At 36.2% G+C, this 26367-nt stretch overlaps 5 protein-coding genes across 7 annotated transcripts; 2 read left to right on the top strand and 3 right to left on the bottom strand.

Annotated features, from left to right (window-relative positions):
* Positions 1–934: 934 nt before the first annotated feature.
* On the bottom strand, positions 935–5131 carry dimt1l (DIM1 dimethyladenosine transferase 1-like (S. cerevisiae)). The gene is made up of 12 exons (XM_043246675.1): positions 4944–5131; positions 4728–4801; positions 4508–4594; positions 4340–4401; positions 4159–4252; positions 3755–3804; positions 3419–3542; positions 3241–3333; positions 3102–3166; positions 2935–2998; positions 2106–2212; positions 935–2011 (listed from the first exon to the last, which is right to left on the bottom strand). Exons 1-12 carry the CDS (start codon positions 4999–5001, stop codon positions 1969–1971), a joined length of 921 nt encoding a protein of 306 aa, XP_043102610.1. The 5' UTR covers positions 5002–5131; the 3' UTR covers positions 935–1968.
* Position 5132: 1 nt separating this feature from the next.
* On the top strand, positions 5133–10115 carry pola2 (polymerase (DNA directed), alpha 2). 2 transcript variants are annotated; one of them, XR_006251592.1, is made up of 19 exons: positions 5133–5280; positions 5518–5635; positions 6209–6333; positions 6434–6516; positions 6626–6683; positions 6883–6992; positions 7122–7312; positions 7459–7547; positions 7665–7817; positions 8075–8137; positions 8257–8311; positions 8390–8514; positions 8615–8653; positions 8748–8821; positions 8897–9005; positions 9216–9322; positions 9460–9535; positions 9636–9762; positions 9852–9993. XR_006251592.1 is itself a non-coding variant. In XM_043246672.1 (19 exons), exons 2-19 carry the CDS (start codon positions 5554–5556, stop codon positions 10002–10004), a joined length of 1800 nt encoding a protein of 599 aa, XP_043102607.1. In that variant the 5' UTR covers positions 5133–5280; positions 5518–5553; the 3' UTR covers positions 10005–10115. The 2 variants fall into 2 exon arrangements, 1 of the variants encoding a protein (XP_043102607.1); XM_043246672.1 differs by having other exon boundaries at positions 9479–9535; positions 9852–10115.
* Positions 10116–10350: 235 nt separating this feature from the next.
* Positions 10351–12424, bottom strand: cenph (centromere protein H). Its single transcript, XM_043246676.1, has 10 exons — positions 12284–12424; positions 11907–12032; positions 11707–11762; positions 11592–11628; positions 11434–11502; positions 11288–11344; positions 11152–11215; positions 10981–11032; positions 10742–10899; positions 10351–10620 (listed from the first exon to the last, which is right to left on the bottom strand). Exons 2-10 carry the CDS (start codon positions 12020–12022, stop codon positions 10534–10536), a joined length of 696 nt encoding a protein of 231 aa, XP_043102611.1. The 5' UTR covers positions 12023–12032; positions 12284–12424; the 3' UTR covers positions 10351–10533.
* Positions 12425–12435: 11 nt separating this feature from the next.
* Positions 12436–15149, top strand: mrps36 (mitochondrial ribosomal protein S36). Its single transcript, XM_043246677.1, has 5 exons — positions 12436–12567; positions 13134–13247; positions 14072–14135; positions 14294–14502; positions 14676–15149. Exons 2-5 carry the CDS (start codon positions 13197–13199, stop codon positions 14691–14693), a joined length of 342 nt encoding a protein of 113 aa, XP_043102612.1. The 5' UTR covers positions 12436–12567; positions 13134–13196; the 3' UTR covers positions 14694–15149.
* A 2284-nt stretch (positions 15150–17433) lies between these two features.
* Positions 17434–22517, bottom strand: mier3b (mesoderm induction early response 1, family member 3 b). Of its 2 annotated transcripts, none has more exons than XM_043246673.1 (13): positions 22434–22517; positions 21719–21743; positions 21270–21415; positions 21006–21140; positions 20809–20932; positions 20492–20565; positions 19888–19960; positions 19636–19781; positions 19445–19526; positions 19264–19358; positions 19062–19189; positions 18826–18977; positions 17434–18454 (listed from the first exon to the last, which is right to left on the bottom strand). In XM_043246673.1, the coding sequence occupies exons 1-13, from the start codon at positions 22440–22442 to the stop codon at positions 18009–18011; spliced, it is 1635 nt and encodes a 544-aa protein (XP_043102608.1). In that variant the 5' UTR covers positions 22443–22517; the 3' UTR covers positions 17434–18008. The 2 variants fall into 2 exon arrangements, with proteins under 2 accessions (XP_043102608.1, XP_043102609.1); XM_043246674.1 differs by having other exon boundaries at positions 19264–19355.
* Between the last annotated feature and the right edge of the window lie 3850 nt (positions 22518–26367).

Here is a 26367-nt window from a genome sequence, read left to right as displayed (position 1 = left end):
CTTTACCGGTATTAAGTATCAGTATTAAGAAATTAATAGTGATTTTAACAAAAATGTTAATCAGCGGAACTGCTTTAAGCGTCGATCAGAAGTCAGAAAGAGCTTTATTGTTATTTCAAGTATAACAATAATAAATGTTTGTAGCACATCTTATCAACAAATTAAAGTGATTTCTGAAGGATCATGTGACACCGAAGATTGGAATAGGCCTAATGATGCTGAAAATTCAGCTTTGCCATCACATGAATCAATTTATTTGAAAAAAAACCCTGTAATATTATACAATATTAGCCTACTGTCTTTACTATGTATAATACACTATATTACAAATGCAGCCTAGGTAGCATTAGAAGACTAACGACCCCAAACATTTGAATGGTAATGTAAAAAAGAACAAAAAAACAATATGAAAAAGTGAAATTTCAAAAATGTATCTCTGAGCTCCATGAGGCAGTCAACACAAACTCTAATGTTGATTGACAGTAGAGGCCATTGTCACTCATGTGAGGTTGTGCACCCGTGGAGCTCCAACTCTTAAATCAATTCCTTCCTGTTCCCCATAGAGCAAGACACTTCACCCCAGAATATACAAGTGCTGCCTGCTATCAATCAATAGAGCTGGATCTGTCAATACTAAGGTAAGAAACTTCAGCTCAGTGACATTTTGGTGTTGGTAGGAGTGAAATGAGCCACCTTGTTGAAGAGGAAAACATGCAGAATTTATCATTTTATCAAGCAAGTTTTTATTTTCATTTTATTCATTAAAAACAACATTGTTCTCATTTACCCTTTTTGCTTTCTTTAGTCATGCACTCGCTATTAGCCTTTATGTACGTAGTGCTTCATATAAAATATTTTTAACGGTACTTGAGAGCCATCTAGTGGCCAAATAATGTAACAACAAACAGCTAGTAGCTCACAGAAACCACCAGAGGAACAATAACCATTTATTCTAAGAACTACTTAAACAATTGTACACTCGTTTAAATGTAATTCATGTGAATGACCACCATTATTTAACATTTTAATGAAAGAACAGAGAATGCACTTTGCTGAAAGAAAAAAAAAAAGACTGGTTTAAATGGGTCGGATCAGCTCAAATGTACCCATAATCCTTTTTACTGCAGAACGGTTGCATCAAAGCAACTTTTCTCAAGTTCAGATTTCAGTCTTTTTCGTTTTCCTCCCGCATCAAAACATTAGGAGGATCTGAAACTCTGCTTCACAGCACAACAATTTCAAGCTGTTCGGCGTCTTTGAACAGTTCAAAGTCTCACACAGTGTATGCGAGCAACAAAACTAACGTTTTCCCCAGTTTCTTTTCATTTATATGCAGAGCCTGCTTTTGATTTTGAAATTCTTAAGTTTTAACAAAACCTTTTTCAATGGTTTTATTGGCCTTGTACAGCTTATCCTTAAACATGCCTTAAATTAATTTGAGAATAGTTGAATTACCCGTTTCAAAATGAGCTGTTATGTTTAAACAATGCTTACACACTCGCCCTCACCATTGGTAGAATATTAATAATTTTTAGCTAGACACAAAATGCTGTAAAAACCTGATACATACATTAAGGTTTACCAAATGAACATTATTGTAAAAATTTTTCAGTTTGACAGTTTAATATTGAGCAGTACACAATGGAGGGATAGTATGTTGTATGTGCAGTGCCGAGACTGATGAGGATAAACTTTAATATTCTGCACTGCAGAGTGAGCACAGACATAGGTTGTAAATACATACGTCCTCTTCAAAACTTCTTTTTGAAGAGTATGAATAAGGCTTCGTTTTTGAACTCTGAATGAAGTTTGTAAATACTTCCTGATTCAGGAAAGACATTAGTTATTAGTTGTCCCATTGCATGTCCATTGAAAAGAAATACCAATACTTTCTTCGCATAGCATCAACAAAATAGGATAAGCCTGTGACATCACTTCCTGTCAGCTCTGTTCACGGTCTCTTAAGTCTTAGGAGAAGTGTATCCCAGCAGAGTTGAATGCATGAAGAAGCCTGCCATGAAATACAGATGCAGAAAAGATGCTTGATGAACAAACCTCAAAACTAAAACTAAATTTTTTAATGAAGAAAAGTGCTTGATACTTACACCATGAAATCATCTATATCCATAGAACGTGCCCTTTTGTCGTTAAACTTTGACTCTTGAAGGATGCCTTCGATTTTCTGAGCAATGTTGAAATCCTGTTGTATTTCCTGCGATACAATTCCAAATATATATTAAAGAAGAGTTTCTGCAGGCTTTAAGAGGGCAAATCAAAGACTTTCCAAAACCATTTAATCCAAATAAAGAAAATATAAAAAGGAATGAACCAACACGTCAATATGTTCTCTAAATATATTTTTTCTCCCTTCTACAAAACATACAGTGTAAAGAAAACGTGAATAACTTTTATTCTACCTTCAAAGCAAAATAGTTTCTTCCTCAATTTTTGTCTTGTTTCCTGTGATATCTAAATCTTAAATCATGATGCATTTCCTTGAGAAGCAAAATGGCATATGGTAAGATAATATGCCTTCCTTTCTGAGAAATTGTTAAAAAAAAACAAAAAAAAACTAAGTGAGTTAAAGATTAAAACAAGACAAAATATCTGCAAATGGGCTCAGAAAAAAAATACTTTTCATTCCTTATTGAGACACATTTGTTTATGTTTTACTCATAAGCGCTTCATTTTGCTCAATTTCTCAGAAAACAGACTTGAACTGTGTTCATTTTGCATCTCAATTAAATCAAACTAGATTTGAGGCTGTTTTTGTACATTGCAAAAATACTAAAGAAGACAATTTCTAATCTAATGCTATGACAAAGAATTCATGACTTTCTGCCTTAATTTGTGGAAGGGTGAACTAAGACTTTCAAAAGCTATTAATATAATAGAGTCAAGTACATTTAAAATGTCAAAGTAAAGCCGACTCACTATGTTGTGCACGGAGCAATGGATTCTGTAGTTCTTCTCCAATAACTGTTCAACCGCGGCAGACCTGCATTAAAAAAATAAAAGATAAATTCCATATCATAACTGGCCAGCTTATTAAATTCGTTATTATTGATCGCTCAGCAAAACACCATTTAGGGATGTCTTACTTGAAGGCAGCGCTGAGCGTTTTATTCTTTCGGACAAATGCAATTCTGACAAGACCATCCCATTCCTATAAAAACGTGGAAGTTTACAAGATTACATAACTGCAAAGTCAGCATGCACACTTTAATTAAGGCCACTTACCTGGAAGTTGATAGGAGGTGGAGGGTTTTTGGGCTCTATCCTCACCACGCTGGACTCTACTTTCGGAGGTGGTCTGAAATTGTTCTTCCCCACCTTCATAAGCGTAACATTTTAGTGTAAAGATTTCACGTATGAATTAGAATGAGGATGCATTAAATGAATCCGAACGGGCACAGACCTTCATGAGGTGGTCCACGCGGGCTAGGAGCTGCGTGTTGATGGACAGTCTGCAGTACAGCTTGTCTCCAGGTTTAGCCACCAACCGCATGGCAAATTCCCTCTGGAACATTAGCACGGCGCACCTACCGACAAAACAAATACAAAACTTAAAAAGTCATTATTATTATTATCCGTTGTAACGCAGTGGGTTTTAACTGGTTTTATAAAATCGTAGACGGTATAATGGGAGAAAAACTCAAGTATCTTTCATTTTAAAGAGTGAAACAGTAGTTTGTTTACTCTATTCTACAATCGCGTTTACAGAACCAGCCTGAAAAAAAAAACAATTTCTTACCTAAAAAACGGCCGGTGAAGTAACAGCTTGAATACAAAAGGCGATGATATCTAGAAAAAAAAAATCTCAATGTGAATACCAGTGATTTGCTAAGACTTTGTAAACCACATTAACATGACGAATGCTTCTAAAGTTCATCTAAGTTACTGTTCATTTCAACTTTTACAAATACGGCACATTATAAATCCAAATCTGTTAATGTTATCTATTGGACCTGAGCTCATAGGAACAAGAAAAACAAAAAAAAGAAAGTTTGTTACAATAACTCATGTTAAAACAAACTGGAGGACATGTGTTGTTGAATGTTAAAGCATTAACTAACAGGACCTCGTTGTGAAGTGTTGCTATTAACTCTGAAGACAGATCTACAGATACCAAGGAGAAACAAATCTCTGAACCAATACCTGATATGGCAAGTTAGCCACACAGACATCAAAAAAGGGGAGCTCTGTCTTGAGGACATCTCCTATTAGGATCTGAAGCTTGTTCTGCATTGGCCTGCATTGAAAATAGATTTTCAATCAAACTGATATTATATTCAATCTTGACAACAGTGGCAATAAAGGTGTATGAAAAAACACTCACGTGCACTGGACTCTTTTTTGAAGCTCGGCAACAAGCCTGGTGTCCAACTCACATGCAACCACCTTTGTATTACAGTAAATACAATTGTTTGAGGGGGGGATTTATAAATATAAGTCCATGAATTGCTACTTAAAATCTTGGAGTAAAGATTCAATGCATCTTATTTACTTTCTTGGCTTTCTCCAGAAGTTTGACGGTCATGTTACCAGTTCCAGGACCAACTTCCAGAACCACATCTGTTGGTCGTAATGCTGCCTGGAAAGACATTTTGTGTTTATTTAACACACGGATTATTATTATGTTTCAGTACAGTGACACATACAGGAAGCTGTATTATAGATATGAAATCGAAATTTTGACAGAAAATGTCAACATCCACATTACCGACCTTTTCTATGATGCCGTTGACAACCAATGGATTTTTTAAAATATGTTGACCAATACCAGTATTGAACATAATTCCTGAAACAGATCAGAAACAGACAGTCATAAATGATGTCACAGTACAAATACAAATATTCCTTATGTTCAGGTAAAAAACAGATTTCGTTTTCTTAAGTCACAAAGCGTTCAGTACAAAAAAAACTAAATGAGCGTAACCTACCTTGACTCCTCACCTCCTGGTGTTGTCGAGATTTTTTCTCAGCTTTAACCTTCGGCATTTTAATAAGTAATGTTTAAGATCCAAGCTGTGGAATTTACAGTACAAATGTATAATGCGTTTACTGTCTCATAAACACGTGCAAAAACTGCTCGCTTTAGTTCCTTGAGTTTCTATCAGCTGATCGGATGGAAATCAGCTCCCTCTGGCGTTCTGGGGGACGCGTGGCGGAACCGGAAGTGACCTTTCAGTGCTGTTTTGCGGGTTCTTTTTCGCGGCAATCCGAACGCGATGCAAAGACTGAGGAATATGACAGCTGATTTTTATTTCAAAATATAAGGTAATCTTACACATTGCTGTGTAATATGTGTTAAAGAAACTGTTTTTTATTTCGCGTTTTATCTTCCGCTAAATAAAATAGTATTTAGAAAGCAAAATATGTTATTGCTTTTAGCGCTGGATCAGTGTCTTACTTAGCTGAACTCTGTTACATTAGTGTTTCTCTCAGATACAATTCCGACTGATGAAATCTGTCGCTCGGAACAGGAAACGTATTGCTTTTGTTCTTAAATTGCAGATTCTTCGTGTTTAAACATCAGTGGACACAATAACAATGGCATCAGTCACTGCAGAGGACATCAAATCTGAACTGGACACTTTCTACATCGCCTTCAACGATGACACAGTGGATAAAAGTAAACGTCAAGCTTATTTTTTTATGGTAACATATTATGATATGATAAATGTATTCGATTATGTACATGTGTGTATACACTGTCCTCCACCAACTTTGGTAAATATGAGCAAAGGTGGCTGGGAATTTTTTTTAATTGTTGCTCTTTTCAAAAAATACACATAAATTGTAAAAAAGTAAAACAATTGAAAATGGGCAGAAACTCTTGTGATGCAATACATGTTTTTTTTTCACCAGTGCATGCAAAATTATCGGCACCCTTAGAAATGTATATAAGTGAAATATATGAAATTGTCCAGAGCCAAAGCATTGTGTGTGTGTGTGTGTGTATATATATATATATATATATATATATATATATATATATATATATAAGAAGATATTAATAATTAATTAAGATGATTCCATCAACTAAAGATTTTACAAATCTGCCTGGAAGATGACGTGTGTCTATATTGTCCTAATGCACCGCGAGGAGCCGGACGTCTATTATTTATATATGTGTGTGTATAAATTTATATGTATATGTAACACTCTTGCAATGGTCATATGCTGTAATATCTGTCTTTTGTAGTGTTGGAACAGTGTTTGTGCCACAGGCTGAAGGGGGAAGAGATTGTGTGTGAGTGGTTTGCTTTCAGCTCCAGTAGAGGCCAGCTACCTCTCACTCTTGATAATCTGGACCAGTTTGAACATGAAGTTAGTATGCGTTAGAGTGCAAAACATGATAACCGCAACACAAATGCTCTAAGATCTCAAGAGATGCCTTAGCTCTGCTTAATTTGTGTACTCCTTACAGATACTGAAGAAGAAAAAGCCTAAAGGCTCATCAAAGGGAAGCCAGTTTAACAAGACAAGAGACATAAACTCTATCCAGGAGCTGTATCCTTACCACTCAGCCCATCACTGGGTTGAATCTGAGACAGTTTTTACGTGTTTATTTGTTTTTTTTAGTATAAATGCAAGTAATTTTCTTAACAGAGTCAAACAGAATCCGAGCAGAAGAGGAAGAGGAGAGCTTGTTAGACTCCTATTCAACACCTGCCAAAGTAAGAACAATTGGGAAACAGATTAATATGGGACACTTGATAAAAATCTAGATGGGTGGATAGAAAATGCTTCTTAAAAGTAGACCCAAATTATTTATTTCATCTGTCATTTTCAGTATACTGAAATTTTTTTTTTTTGATAACTGGATTGGTAAGAAAGCACAAATGTAAATGTATTCTTCTCACTGTATTACTGCAGGGCTCTCAGAAGCGAGCGCTGACCACCCCAGAACATCCTCAGTCCAAGAGAGGTGTGGCTCGACTCACCAGTCCCAGTCTGTTGCTGTCACCTGCCAGCTTCTCACCAAGGTAACAAAATCATCATACATTTATACAGATTTAAATATGAGGTCTTCGTGAGGGAACACATTTTTTAACTCAAAAATTCCAGATCTTATCAATTGTATAAATGTAAAGTCTTGTTATGTGTTTGTGTAGTGCAACCCCTTCTCAAAAGTACGGCATGCGTGGTGGGCGAGGAGAGGTGGTTTCTTCGTTTGGGGCGGTGCAGGGTCCTCGCTGGACTGGTAAAGGACAGAGTGCTGTGAGGGTCGAGATGCTAGAAGGAGAGAATTCACTCATTAGCAGCTACAAATACATGTTCCAGAGACTGAGAGATGTGCGGGACGGTGAGGCCACGTTCTTGTTCTTTTCCAGATGTGCATTGACTCTTCCTCAGTTACTGCAACCATTCTACCTGCATGGCAGGATGTAGATTTGTGTTTGTGTTGCCTGAAACATACGGACTGCCTTATGTTCTCTGTCTTGTTTGTAGTTTTGACCGAAAAGATTGAAGAACTCGGAGAGGAACTGCGAAGTCATTTTAACATAGAGGAATTCTCTCCGGTTTCATTACCAGTTCAGGTAGAAGCATAGACATTAATGGGACATTAAAAGTAAAGAGTTTAAATAATTCTGTTTTTGAAGGGATAAAAAAAAAAGGAAAATATCTGTCATTTTAACTAGCTATTTTTCTTGCAGGATAGCGTCACAGTACTGGGGCAAGTGTGCTGTGATAGTAATGGCAAGCTCAATGCCCAGTCTGTGCTGCTGGAGGCCGGACAGGAACAGGGGGGCAGACAGGTTCCTGTGGATCTGTCTGAGCTCAAAGAGTTCTCTCTTTTTCCTGGACAGGTGAGATACACACTTATTATTTGATGCACATTTTTTCTTTCTCTTCTATGTTTGTATTTAGCTTTATTTATCCTGTAATATTTATTATTTATATTCCATATAATTTTCATGAACCAAAATTATTAGTAACTCACTTAACATTTTTTACAAACATTATGTATGAGGGGATGTATCCTCCCCCCATTTTTTAAATTATGCAGTGTATTTGGCGTATATTATTATCTATATGAGCAACATTATATTATTCTCTTCTTTAGGTTGTTGTGATGGAAGGTATGAATCCTTCTGGAGAGAAGTTTGTTGCTACCAAACTATACGAGGTATCTCTCACAATTGTCACTTTTTAATAAATTTTTTTTAATGAAGTTAAATCTGTTTGGGTTAAGTCAGAATTTGTTACCTTTTTGAATTATGATATTTACTCTGTGATCACCACCAGGGTATTCCCCTGCCTTTTTACTGTCCTTCTGAAGTGAAACAAGAAATGGACGAGGGTAAGATTTGTAAAAATGTATTAACTTCACTGTTGAGATCAATGCTCATATTAAACCCTTCATAACACATTTTTTCAGTGTCTGAGTCTGTGATGGTCATGATGGCTTGTGGACCGTTCACCCCCTCTGACAGTATGACCTATGACCCTCTGATTGACCTCATTACTATCATCAATAAAGATCGTCCTGATGTGTGCATTCTGGTAGGTATATTTACCTCTTCATCTTAAGTTTGACTGCTTTTAGGGGGACATTTTAATACAGTTTATTTAAATCTGCCATTTTTGACTCTTTGTCTTATAGTTTGGTCCTTTTGTCGATTCCAAACATGAGCAGATTGAGGTAAACCCAGGTTTTGTTCATTTTTGTTTTTTGTATTAGCATGTTTCATTGTGGCCACAGATCTAACCACTTGATGTTCCACCTTTTTAATCAGAAAAACCAGGTAACCGAAGCATTTGGAAACATCTTCAAAAGATGTGTGGACATCATAGTAGAAGGAACCAAAGGGTGTGTATATCATTTCTTCTTCAATATGCTCACAATATGCAACTCTTGAGTTTTCAATGCATTCTTTTATTATAGATCAGGATGCAGGTTAGTGTTTGTGCCATCTCAGAGGGATGCCCATCATAATTACATTTATCCTCAACCACCTTTCAACCTGACCAACCTCAGCAAAGATGATTCAGCGGTGAGATGATTAGCTAAATGCTTCGAGTCTAATTGGCCGTCCTATTTATTTTTAAGTGCTAGTGATTAATATTTTATCTATTTGTGTGATTCAGGGCAAACTTAATTAGAAAGACATGGTTTTATTTAAACGGACTTAATGCTTAAACTGAATAATTAAACCATTTCTATGTCTACTCTTGTTGTTCATGTATGCATTTTCTACCACTAGCGGGTGACCTTAGCTCCTGACCCCTGCACGCTCCTCATTGGTAATGTGACATTTGGCCTGACCTCTACAGACATTCTGTTTCATATGGGAGCCGAAGAGATCAGCAGGTAGTACTGTTGAATCAGCTAGTAATTATTTCATGAAAACAGCTGACATCTGAACTTGCATTATTTAATAATGTTCAAAGAAATGAGTCAGCAGAAGCACTGATTTATTGTGTAATTGTTAAATTGTATTTGTTTAGTTTTGGGGTTTTTTTGCAGTGGCACAGGCACAGAACGTTTCTCACGGATCATGAAACACATGTTGACCCAGAGAAGGTAGAGCATATTATTTTCTCATCTTCAAAATGAAATGAACTCGGTTTAGATTAATAGTAAACTGTTGTTTACCCGTGATCTTCTTCCATTGTTCTTTTAGCTACTATCCTCTCTATCCTCCTGCGGAGGAAGTCAACATGGATTATGACAGGTTTCAGCAGGTCTGCCAAATGAACCTCACACCTGATGTTCTTATTGTTCCTTCAGAGCTCCGGTATTTCATCAAGGTAAATCACTCACATTTCTGCACATGTTTATGCCAAATAAAATGCCATTTCAGTTCTGACTGGAAAAACTATTTTGTATTATGTGTTAGGATGTGATTGGCTGTGTGTGTGTCAATCCTGGTCGTCTCACTAAAGGACAGGTGGGCGGGACTTATGGAAGGATGCTCATTCAGCCAAACCCTGTGCTGATGGAGGGAAAGAGAATGAGTCCATGTATAGCAGGACAGGTGGTGAAAATATGATACAATTTACCTTTCCTCCTGCTAGAACTTTATTAAATCGTGTCTGTATTTTTTATGTCTGTATTAAAACCTTTCACTTAAAGTGACTGGAAAATAAAATACTTTATAGAAGTTTTGTTGCCATGTCATCAAAATCAAATGTTCTTTCATGTTCTTGGTGGTATTCTGCAAACAATGTCTTTCTTTTTATATATAATTGACATTAATGGCTAATGGATTGATTCTGAGTGGAACTGGCAGTTCTACTTGTTGAATAACCCATTTCTTTCAGATGCGTGGCATTACAGAAATAAAACTGGTAGTGAAAGTGGTTACACATCAGCTTTATTAAAGGATCAGTCTGAACTTTATTTTAAAAAGTAAATTTATTGGTTAAATGCAGTTCATTTCTTACTTTCAGAATTGTAAAACAAATGAGCTGTCATAAAAAGCTTAAATATACATTACACATAACATGGTAACAGTGAGCACATTTACAGGTGAAGTATACACACATTAATTGGAGAACTGTGTTCAAACAGGCCTTTAGTTAGTTGGGAATGTTTTCTAGTCCCATTGCAATGTCCCTCAATTTCGGATCATCCCTCCAGTTGACTTTACTGGCCAGTATTATTCCCTAAAAAGCAAGATTTTTATGACAAAGAGGTTCAACGTGCGGTGTTTCGAAATAAATAGACAGCAAGGTAAAATAGAATAAGTACACAAGCAAACACTGAGACGTGTTTAGGACTTCATACCCGCAACACATTTTGTAAAATGGTGGTGACCTTCTGGTATTTCTGTAGGACTGCTTCAGCTCTTTCCTTAGCTCTCTGTTGAACTTCTCCTTGGTTCTCCTTTACCTGTTTCAACTCATTTATCTCCTGCATTTTTTTCTTGATTTGTCCTTTTAGGTCTAAGAAAACAGGAATGAGATTTTATTTTTCTCAGAAACTGCAAAAATCTAAAAAATCTTTATGATTAAAATAGTAAGTACCGAGTCTTTCCTTTTGGATATCTGTGATCTGGTCCTGAAGCTCTCGTGTTTCCTGGAAAAAAGATCAGCAATTAAGTGACATATGGCAATAAAATTGTTCAGAGATTGAATTACTCATAAAATGGAAATGTTCTCTCTAACAAAAATATGGCAGAGCAGGCAATGTCCTACCTTTAAAATTTTCATGGTCTTTTCACAGAGTTCAGTGTTCTGGTGGGTCAATTCTGTCAGTGCCCTGTACGATGAAAGACATTACAGTTACATAGACCTACATAGATCACACTTCTTTAAATTAGGATTCACTCACTCAGCATCTGCATCATTCTGAATCATCTTTTCAGTGATGACGTTCCATATCTGCATTCTACATGAAAACAGAATCGCTTTGATCACAAAAAGGACATTGGATTGCAAAAAGAAAAAAAATTATGCAAAATACTTCAGCATCTTTACCTGTTCAACACCAGTGTTTTGTTGAAATATGAGAGTCTTGCCTGCTCTATTTCACTTTCATACTTGGATCTATGCATTTTTTTAAAAACATGAACGTCAGGTTATTTAACAACATACAGTATATAGACAGGCATATTCATAAATTAAACCAAACGTACAGGTCTGCATCAGCTTCACAGGACTCTTTATGTTTTCCTTAAAAACAAACACTGCAATTAGCATAACGTTAAGTATTAGTATGCATTGTTCATTAATGTGTAAATTTAAGCTTACCCATGCTGACTTTAACATTCATTTCAAAACACTGATTTTCCATTATTTCTTTCATTCTTGAGGAGAGAAAAAATAAGACATACAAGAAACACACTGAGTACAGTTATACTTATGTATTACATATCATGTATATCATACATGTATGTAGTGCTCTGTGTATAAAGATTAAACAAATAAATAATCAAATATTGGAAAATCACTTTAATAAACGTGTGGGTGTCACCCCATCAGAAGCTGATGCTGTATCTGGAACAATGTTGTTCATTTCAGCAGGATCAATATCTGAGGGTTCATCATGATGACCGAGACTCATCATAATTGTGTATCTGTGAAGGAAAAAAAATAATTAACATTTCTGTTGAGGGTTTACGATACACTAATATATAACTGATTATAATAACAGAGGGTGAAAGCATCTATAATAGCTGTCAAATGAGCTTTGATTAGGACCAATGTTCTCGCACCGTATAACCGATGAATATTATTGGCTTCCCAGCTGTTCACAATAACTTATAAGGACTTTTTAAAACTACACCAACCAAGTAAGCGTATTTCAACAGCTTTCCGCTTCACTTACCGTCGCTTTCTGTTACTGCTTTTGTTTACCAATATTTCTATTTATCGTAGGCCTCCAACCCGCGCGACTTCGAACCCGTCTGAATCTGCCGCCAGGAAGTGGCGTCACGTGACAGACACGTGACCATGGTGATCCACGAACCCCCGCCCACCTGCATCAACCTAAGCATGAGCAGAAATAAAGGGTTGGCCGTGACAGGCCACTATCAGCACAGTGTTTAGTGGGTTTCGGAGGTCAACATGGGAAAATAACGTTACAATACAATACTAGATAGCGTCTCGTTGGTAAGACTGTATGTTTATTGTGCTTATTATAATGCGCGGGTCTGTAGATTTGAAACGTAACGATAGACCTTTTTTTTAAAGGCAGAACCACTTGTGATTAATGTTAGCAGGACGAGCTATTGTACACTAAAGTAATTTTGCGTTTTGCTTGCAGTAATATATTATTGATGCATGATGTCAAAGTTAATTAGATAAATTCGCATGTATGTGTGCATGAATTGACAGCCTGTTTCATGTCCATTCCGTGTGATTCAGTAAAACGACCGCTTCTCTGCTCTACACTCTATACACACTTTATCAGTAAATGTAACGTTTGTTTCTAACTAAACAATGCAACAATTAAGCAATCATTGTCATTTATGATAGTCCTTGCATGCCCTCGTCCGGTTGCCAGATCTAAAAGCAGAAGCGACCAAAACGTTTTAGGTCGATTCTTTTCAGCAAATCAGTCGAGTCTGTTTGTAGAATCGGTCTGAAGGATTCGAGTTAATTGTTAAGTTTAAACGAACAGTTCGAAAGAACCGATCCGCGGCTTCGGAGTTATAATACAACCGCGCCCTCTTCAGGTTGTTAGCATTCAGTTGCGGTGTCGTCTGTGTCTGAACCGGAAGCAGTATTCGGATGTCGTCATGGGAAGCAAAGTGAGTGGCAAGATGGCAGCTGCCAGTCGGGTCGTGCAGGTAAACAGTCGGTTCTGCTTGTACACTATATTGTGTTGTGACATCTCGTTCATATGGGTGCATTGGTGAAACGATGTTCACTTATCCGCCAAATATTTCATCATTTTGATTTTAAGTGTCTTTACTTCACCAAAACATATTGATTTCCCAGATGCCCTTGTGAGCAAACCCAAGTATCTTCTCTTTATATTTCTTTCCTGTAAATATTTAATGCACACTAAGCATTGAGTACAATAAATACAATTAAATGCAGTCTCTTTTATGGTTGTTGAAGCATATATACAGGGTTTCTGCGGGTTAATTGAGGCTTAGAGTTTTAATTCACCTTTCCAATATTTAAAGCATTAAAACGCATCGAATCACAGCAGAAAGTCATACAAATTGCTTTTGTCATTGCTTTGAATGTTGCATATATTGTAAAAAAATAAATAAATAAATAAGTGTTATGTCTTGGTGTCGTAAACAAATATCCGAATGTACTTAAATCTAAAAAAAAAAAAAAAAAAAGATATAAAGGCTGGTTTTCTGAAAATAATGACATGGGTTTATGATTAAAACAAGAACAAATATCTGTCAGTGGGGTAGGAAGACAATTTATTTTTTTCTTAAAAATTTAGTTTTTTTTTCTTTTCCTCTTCTCTTCCCCTGAGCTCACTACCAGATATTTGTTGTGTTTTTAAATATTACTCTTTATTATCTTAAACAACTCTTAAAGGATCAAAAGTCTTCAATGCATCTTGTTAAACCTTAAGAATTCTTGTAGACAAGTTAATTGTGCACAACTGCTTTGTTTTACTGTTCTCATCAGATTCATTCATTTGCAGGTTGTGCGACCTCATGCACCTTTAATTAAATTTCCAGATCGGAAGGCCGGCCCTAGGCCGAATGGTTAGTAACAAACGTCATCTAAATTTAAATAATACGTTATTCTGGGAAATATGTAATTTTAAATAATAGAAAGTGCAGTAAAATTAAGACGACAACCGATGATCACGGTTGCAAACATTAAAGCTGGCTCACATATTTTCCATGTGTTGTATTTCCAGTACAAGAGGCACTAAAGGTGCTTGCAGCCAGTCTCCCACAGCTCTCCCCGTCCACACCTCCACCTACAGCGTCAATATCACCTCCACCCAGACCCCCGGGACCCGTCAGCCGACTGCCCGGCACTCCTGACAGCATTGATGTAGTTAAAGATCTCCCTCACAAATACCGCAGAAGAACCCTTGCGTTAGATGAAATGGACTACATCCAGGTTGGCGTTCACTATAGTTTGAAATGACGGCAAAGAACATATTGGGTTTTAATAAAATACTCTGTAAAACTGTTCTTTAGCTAAAGATACAAAATGATGACTATCAAGAGTAGTATACAAAAAGTGGGCATGAACATGGACAAACTATTGATGGTTTTCTTTCTCTTTTTCAGCGTGGTGGGCCAGAGTGACCGTTGTCTGATCTAATCAGACTTTATGAAAATCAGTTGCCTGACGACTTTTTTTTTTTTTTTTTTTTTTTTTCAGTATGAGGAGTTTATAATACGTTTTACAGCAAACCAAACTAATTAAATCAGTTTAATTGTACATACGTATTATTTAACCACTGTAAAGCCTGTGCTTGGTTTTCATCATTTCATCCTTTAGGTGCTCTGTATTTACATTAAAATGCAGAACTCTTTGCTTTGTTATTCTTCAGTCCATCAGTTATTTAATGTTTACTGGCTACGCTAGCCAGCACCTCTACTGACCATCAGAGTTTATGAATTTCCTCCTCCATTGTATTATATGTTCTGGATTCAGAGAAAAGCACTTATCTGAGTGCCAGCATATTCTACAGGTCTAAACAAAATAAATCGTTATGGATCGTGAAACTGAACAATTAAAATATTTACAAATTTTTGAAAGCTTGTTTCAATTTTTTTTTTCTTGCTTTTATTTGGCCGTGTTTAGAATAGAATACTAGACCACTTTTATACAGAAGTGGGGTGTCATGTTATTTTCAGTCAAACTACCACACGTTTGTTTCCAGAGCTTTTATTTCTGGAGCTTTTTACACCAAGTAATAAAGTACAACAAAAATACAAAATAATGAAAAAACCAAACAAAAAGCAATACAATTATATGTACATATTTTATAAACAATAGAGATATCTGAATAATTCTGTAATTGTTATGATTGTCTGTATATATGGATATACATCTATAGGATTTGTTGGTTTTATTCACAAATTTTTACCACAGTCCTCCCCTCCATTGTTGAATGTGAAAACCTCTATTTAATAATTCCTTTAAAATTCTAAATTAAATATATAAAACACACACACACACCATCCAAATCCACTGAGGACAATTTACCAAACTTCTCTCAATATTTTTAAGCTGTAAAATGTTTACTTCTATAGGTCAAAACAACCTGTACATTCTGTTATTTTAGTTTGTCTTTAAATTGAAACAATCTGCAAATATTTGGGATAAATGTACTTCAGCAAAGCCGAAATTCAATGTATCATTTATAAAAAGTACTAATACATAATAGTAGGAGCACAGACACTTAAAAGTATGAAAATAAAAACTTTTTTATATGAGCACCAAGTACTACATTTGTTGTATGTGGAGCATGATAAAGTTCTGGATGTACGGATACTGAAAACATTTCGAACAAAAAAAGTCTGACAGAGATAAACTCTTTGTAGTGCTTTCTAACCCCCGTGAAGGAATAATGCCACCTACGGATTCATTTTGATCGCCGTCTGTATTCGCAGCTCCACACATGCTACTAACAAGTACTTCTCGATGTATTAACAAATGTAGATGCACGTGACTTTCAACTCAACTTATAGTTGGATCTGCAGTGCATTCAATAGAAAATAGACTCTTCACATTACTAATAGCAGCCGTTAAGTTTTAAGAGTAAGAATCACGGTGAACAAATGAAACTCCTCAATCTACTGAGCAAAGAGATGAACAAATGGGTTTAAATGGGAGCGTCCATAAATTATTTCCATTTCTACAATTTTCCATCTCTCTCTCAAAAAATAAAATCAGCATGCATCTTTTTACGTCTCTTACTGCAGCAAACAAAACAAAGATGAAAAGCTATGAATATCGTAAGACTTACAGAAGTGCAACGATCTATACATATCTACATATTATTGCCATAAACGAGACATTTTTCAGCATTCTGCATTACCCTAATCTAAGTCAGGGCTTTTAGTATACAAATTAATTCTATGGTAAGTTGTTTTAAAATGCAAATAGCACGAAGGACCCGAGCTCAGAGGCAGTATCGGTTTTGATACAGTGCGGCATGTTGACTGCTTTTTGGCAATTAATATTAATCAGCTTGAAATATGTCAAAAGAATCAACAAGAGTCCAATCTGCTTCATGCATACAATATACAACACTGGCAAAGAACTTAAGACATAGAGTTTAACATAAATAGAGGTAAAGAGTGATTAGCAATTAGCTCAATTAACATTCAGGTGTTCTCAGTACCCCTGGCGGCTACAAAAAATATATAATGCATAGCTGAAAATAAAAAGTAATACTGGTTTAATCGGTACTAAAGCGCCTGCAGTTTAGAGCACCAGCAGAAGTTACTGATGATTTGTAAAAAAAAATAATAATAATAATAAATAAAAAAATAACCTGCGATAGTAATGAGTAGTATTTAAATAGCTTTTAAGCTTAAAGGGGAATCCTAAACATCACTTCTCACGGTCTAATATTTATACACAATTAATACTGACAAGTGCAGATGACTGCCCTATAGAGCCAATCTGTCTAATATAAATGATATCGAAGCTTACATTATTATTTAAATGCCAAATCTTGGTCAAAAAGAATGCTTGGGGACTGGAAAAATGTACTTTTTTTTTTTTTTTTTTTTTTTTTTTTTTACAGTGCGCAGTTGAAAAGATTCAATCTGTGTTAATTTCGGTCATGCTACTTGAGAATTAAGCAGAATACAAAAAGTGGAAAAAAGAAAACAATCAATCAAACCCCCAACCCCCCCGAAAAAAATAATAAATTAAATGTTCAGTTTACCACAATAAATTGAGTTTAAAGCTTACACTTAAAAACATCCTAACCTGAACACCAACCAATAACAAGATCCAAAATTTAGATAGTAAAAAACATGGATATCTCAAAAAAAAAAAAAAAAGAGGCCAAAACATCTAAGCAACTAGAAGTGCTCTGTTTTTTTTTTTTTGTCTTTTGCTTCAAAGAAATCAGTATTTTTAATTACAAAAGCCGGTTTCCTGATATACAAAATGCTACATTTCCCAAGGCTTAGTCTATCTTGGGTGGTGTAAACACTGAAAAAAGTACCAAGTTTTGAAACAAACACGTATACATGAAAAATCTTAAAACATCGACAACGAAAAATGCAGTTTCGGTGGCAGCAACGACTTTGTGAGACAGTGAAACTTAACGATGCAGGTGTCGAGATGAGTACAGTAAGAGATCACGGCTCTCTGCTCCAGCATTTAGGTTTAACTGTGTATCACCGAAGACAAAAAAAAGGATATTAAATATCTGAAGGACCAGAAAAATAAATGGCTATTTTAACTCTTGAGAAATCAAGATTTCTTAGCTCTGTACAATAAAGACATCACTGATGTCATATTACAAAAACAAAAAGAAAAAAAATACGACCGAAAAGTATATTCATATATTTATATATAGATATTTTTTTAATTTAAAAAAAGAACTAATAGTCAGTGAGCAGATGAACGAGTGTCTGGATGTCAGAAGACAGTCAGTCGGACTGAAGTGCAGTGTGTTGGTGGTGTCGTGAATGAGAGCCGAGAAAACCGTTAGTTTCGCTGCTCCCTATGCTGCTGAAGTCTGTGACTGACACCGCCATCGTGGCGCCAGTAATGCGATGCGCACGTCTGCCCTCGAAGTCCAGGTTAGAAACAGACACGTCGTTGATGAAGGACTCCGAAAGGCCCATCTTGAGCCTCTTGGAGGGCCGTTCGCAGTCTTTGGTGCTGCACACGCTGATCTGGCCCAGGTCTGAGCGGTAGAAGCCAGAATCCAGCATGTTGAGGCAGCCGCCGTCTCCGTTTGTGGCATAGCTGAGTTGATCGTCATGGTTTAGGGCTCCTCGGTGTAAACTCTCCAGAGGGGGGAAGTACGGGGAGTCTAAACAGCTTATGTCTCCTGGACCATTGCACACAGTTGCTACGCTGTTGCTTATGGCTGCGAGAACAAAAAGGTGGAAAGAAAGAAATTATGGAGTTATGGAAAAACAGCGATGCATGATGAAGAAAATCTTGCAGATATTCGTTAAAAGTGGTTACTACAAAACATTTTTTGGTTAAATAAAGTGATCAATGTTTGTGTGTGTAACAAAGCTCTAAGTGAATTAAAACGTGCTGCAGAGTTTTAAGTCTGAAAGGGTGTTAAAGGCTCTATCAAAAGAAAGAGTCGACTCTGAATCATTGGGATTGGTTTTAAAAACCACTCATTTTGATCCATTTCATGTTGACTAAATACGATGACTAAACGCAGCCCTTGTTCGTAAGAATCATTTCTTCATGAATCCAGACTACTGCGGCAGCTGGGCTCACCTGTGAGGTCACTGGCAGTGATGGAGTTCAGCAGGCCAAGCTGTTGCTCCGCCGATGCCTCCATCCGTCCCCCGGCTCCTGCTGAACACACCGATGACGAGCTGTCCACAGCCAGACCCTCCGCCTCGTCCACCAGCCTGTCCATCAGGTCTCTGCAGAGGAAGACAACACACTCTAGACCAGCACTTCAATCTAAACAGGCACGAGGACCAATTATCGTTCATCCCATTACTTACGTCACACCGGGGTAACAACTGTACTTCTTTTTACCAAATCGGTTCTGCTGAGCAAAGTAATCAAAACGTTCAGACTTTTTCCACATATAGTAAAAAGCCACACATTCTGCCACAGTCCGGGTCTGCACCTGAAAAGAAAAACAACAATGAGGATACAGACTTTCACGAGACGAACAAGATTAAGGTGAAGTGTGTAACTTGCCTTGTGTTTCTGAATGAGATGGAAGTTTTTCTCATAAATCTGCAGCGCATGTTCAAAGTTTCTACATTCTTCCTCCGACCACGGTGGGGATTCTTCTGTCGAAAGAAGATAAAGAAGTGAACCTTTATGACTTTACGGGGACAAGAAATATTTCAAGCTGGTAGCACACCGAACGGCCTACCTTTCAAAGTCTTCACATTACTGCGGTATCGCGTCAGTGCCTCACGGGTGTCGTAATTACATTTCAAAAGCTCAAACAAGGCCTAGAAAGGAGGTCACAGGGAAAAAAAAAATCCAATTAAATCTTTCACATGGGCAAATTATTTCCACATTAATTATATTAATTAATGAAAGTATTTAGAGAGCGCAGACCTGTTCGTTATCTCGTATGTGTTCAGGTGTGGAATTTTCTGTACTGTCATCTGTAGGCTGTGACAGCGCTTCTCTGAGGTAGTCTTTCACTTTACACTCTGACAGCATGTCAGGACACCACAGCAGCTGATCTTCCTCCTCGTACACTTTAAACAACACATATTAAAAATGGTCAGTTACGGTTATTGCAATTATTTTTAAGTTACAGAATTTCAATTGAAAGTCACACTAAACGATTTAAATGAAACGTACCTTTTTCATCATCATTATAGTGGCTAACCCCCAGTGGAACTTCTGCTTGATACTGAGATCCGACCATTATTTCCTGTGTTTTAGAGCAAAAACAATTCAAAATCAACTCATATTTCATTTAATTTCTTTACAAGCTTTTAATCGGCAATGATGCATTATATTGATCAAAAGTGACAGAAAACATTTGTAATTTCTGAAGAAAGCGCTAAATCCTATTATACTAAGCATGTAAGTATAATATCATAAGGTTCAAGTGAAGACTGCTGGAAATTACAGTAATATTGCATAAAAAAACCCCCGAACTAAATAAAACCCAAGTGAACAGTATAGTATATATATATATATATATATATATATATATATATATATATATATATATATATATATATAAAAAATCACATTTTCCTAAAATCAATCACGATTAGCCCCACCTTACATTAACGTTTTTAAATATACTTTTATATTACACTAATTTCACATTCAATTTTCTAATTAATGTACAAATACACATACATGTGTGTGTGTGTGTGTGTGTATGTTCAAGAATTAATCTCCATGTATTAAGACAATGTCAAAAATCAGTGTCAAGGATAACGAGACTAACCTTTCTAGAATCTTCACTACTTACACCGTCCTCCTCCCCTTCAGATTCTTTGTCACCATCATATGTTGCGTTGGCTAGAAAATTTTATACAAAATTACATTTGTTAAATACATTAGCACATACATTTAAAAGGGATAAAAACATGCCTAAAGGGGTCACGTTACAGGTACTTCAAATATTACATTACTTTTTAATTTGACAGAACTAAAAATAAATGAAGATTATTCAAACTTGTTCAGAAAGTAACCATGAATAGTTCAATGTTATGTAAAATCACATAAACTGTACTAGTAAAAGAGTGTAATGAGTCTTCTTACATCTGAGTGTTCTAGGGAAGAAGTCTGTGGCCTCGTGGGAGGTGACAGAAGGGGTCAGATCATCAGCAGACGACTGGGTCTCCTCCTCATAATCTCCTGACAAGAGATCTTTTGCTATCTCCTCCTGCAACAGAACACAATTAGTGAATTTTTGTTGACAATTTCCCCTGGCACTGAGGCAAAATCATGTCAATTACCTTATCCAGGGTCATGTCAGGCAGATCATCAGCTAGTTCAACAGAGGAACTGTCCATGCTAGATCCCGCCCCCGTACTGACTGACGCTTCATAACGATACATAGCCAACAACTCCTCGATCGGCATGTTCCCCTCCTATCCAAATGAAGAAAAAAAAAAAGAAGTGTCACAAAGCAGAAATATTGCCCTTATTATCCAGAGATTGCAACATGATGCATACAGTTTTCAATGAAGAAATAGCGGATTGTTATGAAAGCACATTACCCTCTCCAGGTCTGACAATTCTGCACTGAAATTCTTCTCTCCCTCCAAAAGCTCTTCCTCCTCCAAAGTTCTCTCATCGTCATACTCGTGAATTAACATCTCAGCGGTTGGATCAAAGTCATGATCCTCTGAAGACAATGAGCCAACTTGGGGGGGAATTATTGACTGATTTTAGTACAACACTTAATGAACATGTTATGAGAAGAAAAAAAAAACACTTCACGTTGGCACATGCACATTTTAATGTAGATTACTATATTTATTGTATGAATTACATTTCTGCATATCCTTATATGAATCAAGCATTGTCTATTGAACAAAAAAACTGTTTGGTCAACTACTATTTGCAATACAATTAAGATCAATTATGATAATAAATAATAAATAATAATAACAACAATACTGATAATAAAAATTAAATTAAAAAAAAAAAATTAAATGAGGCCTACCAGGGCTCGAACTCCCAAAGGAAGCCTGTGCAGACAGATATAAAGAAAAAGAAAAAAGGGAGAGATAGGCTTTCACTTTATGCAAGCAACATTACAGTGCAATGAAGAGCGTCAGAAAACATAAAACCGAATGAACAGTGCATTTTACGCCGTCTGCGTGCAAACATTAAAAGTAAAACCCATGACACTAATTGTACATCAATGCAAATACAAGCCGGTGTCCCTTTTAAAAACTGTCCTCATAAAATTGCACCAATGACAAAAACCAAACAGCCATCATCTCTATCCGAATGTTGTCATCATCTCTTAACACTGTAAAAACCCATCGACTAGCACCATAAACAAAACCTTTCCTGCAAGTTAATAGCCAGAGTGCGTTCGATTAAAACAGGATAAAGCCTGGAAAATAAAATGCGTCATGCAAACGATATTTATATCGTGTAACGTATCAATTACAGGCGACGATTTCTTGTTTGTTTTTTTCCTGTGAGCTAACGGGGATGAGATTCAGAGGCCTTTCCGATCCTGATAGATCACTCTTCATTTAAACCGGTTTACTATCGTCGGTTTCACACAATTATTACTAACAACCCCGGCGCGTATATACATCAGGATTTATTTTACGCATATATATCAACGAAAACCACGGCTATCCCAGTAAATCGTTAAAGAAATGGATTTAAAATCGAATACTTTTTCCAGCTATCCAGCTTACCTCCGCCATATTGGTGTCTTTGGCCTCATAGGTTGGCTGTGCTGCAGTACCCGGATGGTCACAGGGAGCCAATGACAGACTCAAAACTTTTGGCACACTTTTCAAACAGGTTTACAGCAAACCGGGTTTTAAACTTAGACTGTCCATTGATCTCACATTAGTCTGAATGGGTTGCACTAAATAATAAGCTTTGAGATTCACATATGTATATTTTCAAACAAGTTTGTCAGACACATTCGCTTTATGCAAACGCTCAGACTGCATTTTGATAGCCTAGGTAAGGATGAAGTTATGAAGAAAAATAGCCATACTAGTAAAGATTTAAACAACTTGCACAGAACACATAATGCAATGCATAATGCAAACCTCATCATAATGCTAAGTAAATTAGCATTACAAAGTAAACACTACATTTGCGAATGTTCTGAAAACTGTTTAATATTCTCTGAACACAAAATGTTCATGTTTCTTAATGTTTAAAAAAATCTTGGCTATGCAAATAACCTTTTGTTTTTCGTTTTGGAAACCTTGTGGGAATGTTACTTTTAAATGGCCTCCCAAAGTTCTTAAACAAGTATAGTGACATTTTTAAAACATGTCTAAATGGAACGTTTCAGTAGAAAAATAAGTGATTTATTTATTTATTTATTTTTAATGGTGTGTGTGTGTGTGTGTGTGTGTGTGTGTGTGTGTGTGTGTGTGTGTGTGTGTGTGTGTGTGTGTGTGTGTGTGTGTGTGTGTGTGTGTGTGTGTGTGTGTGTGTGTGTGTTCTAACGTTTTGTGAATATTTCGAACACAATTTTGAATGCATGAACGTCATTAGAAGGATGTTTTGTTTTCGCTGAGAAGCTTAAGTTTTAAAAGAAGTTTAAAGAAACAGTTTGCACAAAAATGAAAAAATGTGTCATCATTTACTTACCCTTGAGTAGTTCCAAACCTGTGTGAATTTCTATGTTCTGCATTACACAAAGGAAGATATTTTGAAAAAGGTTTTTGTGACCAGGCTGTTTTGGTCACTATTGACTTTCAGAATATGAAAAAAAATACCATGAAAGTCAATGGTATCTCAAAACAGCCTGGTTACAAACTTTGGTTACAGAATTTTTTTTTCATTTTTGGGTGAAATATTCATATAATAAATGTGGAAATGCTAATTATTAAACAAATTCAATTTCATATATAAAGCAGCTCTATATAGAGGATTTAGTTTATTTTAATAAGATTATCAGTGTTGCAGTTCATCAGTTATGTAGCAAACATACAATGATTTCATTACTTGGCTCCACTCATTTCAATATTATTCAGTTCATTTAGATTACAGTGCAAAGTTCATTGATTATAAAGTTCAATGCACATATAAGCAGAAGGTAACAGTACATATACAAATCATATATTTGTATTTATAGGCCAACAAACTATATATCTCTATATATCTCTAAATATATCTCTGACATCCATCTAATAAGAATATAACTTTCCAGAGGATATGATGTTAGCCCTCTACGCTGAATTATGCTAATGAATATGCTGGCCAGCAGAAATATCTACATCCTAGCAATGCCTACACCCCTTTAAACCTTCAAACGTATTTCATTCTCCCACATAACACTGTTTTGAACTTCCAGCCAAAGTGAAAATAAACTATTTTATTTCAGCTAGCTGCCAAGGCATAAACACCACTACAGCAGTGAGCCTCTTGTGATTATCTCCTTTCACAGTTGCATTATTTTCACACAGGGTGGCAGTAGCAGCACACTCTGCACATCTAATGAGCACTCATTTCATGTTTCCATGTTATATTTGATATCTTCTATCAGATGAGAAGCAGTTAATGCATTTATTTGTTTGACAGTTCCCTCTTTTCCGGTTTATTCAGCCATCTAAACTATAGTAAACTGCTGACAGATAAAACATTTACAAATGTATGTCATCTGTTTCAAAAAGGCACAGGTGCTGCTTCTTGCACCATTGTAGCACTATTTTAAAATCATCGTCTTTGTAATTCATTTCTGCGAGGTTGTCTGTGATTACTCTGACCTCAGTTCACAGGAACTGACTTGATATGTTTTTCTGTTCTGTAATGACGTCAGTCCGAGACTGTAGTAGTACAAGGTCATGCATATTTAATGCAGATTTACTGTTCGCTTGAGCATGACATTGACTACTAAAATCACATTCCTATAATAGTGTGAATGTATGCATTATTAGATGTAAAGTAGTTTAGACCTGCTCTTTAATAAAAGGATCCTGGTAAATGTATCCATTTTGACCAATTTCTTTTTCAGCATAATCATGCCATGTAGTTTTTATCATTATTTTTTTTATTGTCAAATCGAAATGCAAGCCTTTGAGTTTTTATATTTTTTAAGTACATATCCAAATATTATGTAAGGCATTCACTGGAGCAATAGATATGCGATTACCCTTTTATGCAGATGAAATTAAAATGACCAAATCATATGTACCAAAGTTTTCATGCCTGCCAAGTGTCCCATATACTTCAAACAACTGACATGGATAGAAGAATGATATTCAAACCCCTTGCAGGGTATCTCAGCTTAAAATATAACAATGTGATTTTGCTTTAGACATGCTAAAAATAGACCGTGCCCTCCCTTACCCGTGAGAAACAGGAGGTCTTTATTTTAGCAACACGTTCCTCTCACCGGGTTTAGACACTAATTGTTAGTTTTCGTGCACGTTTCCTTTTTCAGTATTTGTTTATATTGTGCACTGGTACATAAGCACCACTATAATTTTAAGCAGAAAATATGAAAGAAACCTGTTGAAAAGACCAGCATCAATTTCTTGCCATTAGGCTACTATATGAGGAATAGTGGTGGACAAACATGGCAAAGTGTTAAAATGTATACTCAACTGGGTGTCGGTTACGTTTCCTGTGGAAGCTAGGAAGTCCTGCTGCAATGTATCACACTGACCTGAGCTTGGACCCCACCGTCTCAGGACACCTTGTCCTGCTTTTGATAACCCCCCGGAGCAGGAAAATGCAGAAAGACCCCCGCCTCAGCTGAGGTTATCACACATGTCAAAGTGTCACATCTGTTCTGTCAGGCTCTTTGGTAAATCTACACCAACCACTTTATATTTTATTGTTTTATAGAAAAAAATACAATATGTTTGTCACAGAAGTTGTATTATTATATCAGAGATTTCAGGTTAGCGCTATCCTGGCTAAGTAAGTCTAGAATTCAAATGATAAGAGGTTTAGTTAGAATTATTTTTGTTCCTGGTATAGAACGGCCGTTACACATAACATAACATAAATCATAAATCTCAGTAGATTATTTTGCATAAGTTTAATTACTAAAAACGATCAAAGTTACATACACAGATGGCAATAGATAGAGCAGAATAAATCTCATAGAATCGACCAGATATTTATATACCAAAACATACAAATCATAAATACTTTGGGAACTTTTGACTCATGAAAATGCGTATAAATAGTATGCCAATGCTATTTGACATATATATGACAGGCACGTGATTGGTGTGCATATAATACGCAGTTTTCACGTACATATATGCATCTATCTTACAACCTTAGTCCTACCCATCGAGTAGCCTATACACGTCAAAGTTATTTGGCTTACTATTTATAAGTACGTTCAAAAAACTGGGTAGCAAACATTTAGCATCTACATCATCCATGGTGGCAAAGCAATCTAGTTCAATATGTTTATATGGTATAACATTAGCAGCAGATGAAAGGAAGTGAGGTTTCAATTGTACAATTTTACTGCACTTTCTAGTGACAAGATGACGCAACAATGATTTGTAGTCCTAACACTCGGCGGTCTGGGCTTAAAATAGGGTCTGCCTCACAGCGAGAAAACATCAACAGATTGTCACTTGCTTCCTGTTTGACAGTTTCCCATCCCTTATCTTCCCAAAGCTGTCTAAATGCATTGTG

The sequence above is a fragment of the Puntigrus tetrazona genome, chromosome 8, assembly GCF_018831695.1.
Source record: "Puntigrus tetrazona isolate hp1 chromosome 8, ASM1883169v1, whole genome shotgun sequence".
In the NCBI taxonomy this organism is placed as follows: domain Eukaryota; kingdom Metazoa; phylum Chordata; class Actinopteri; order Cypriniformes; family Cyprinidae; genus Puntigrus; species Puntigrus tetrazona.
Note: the sequence above shows the minus strand (reverse complement) of the source record. Positions and strands in the feature narration are given on the sequence as shown.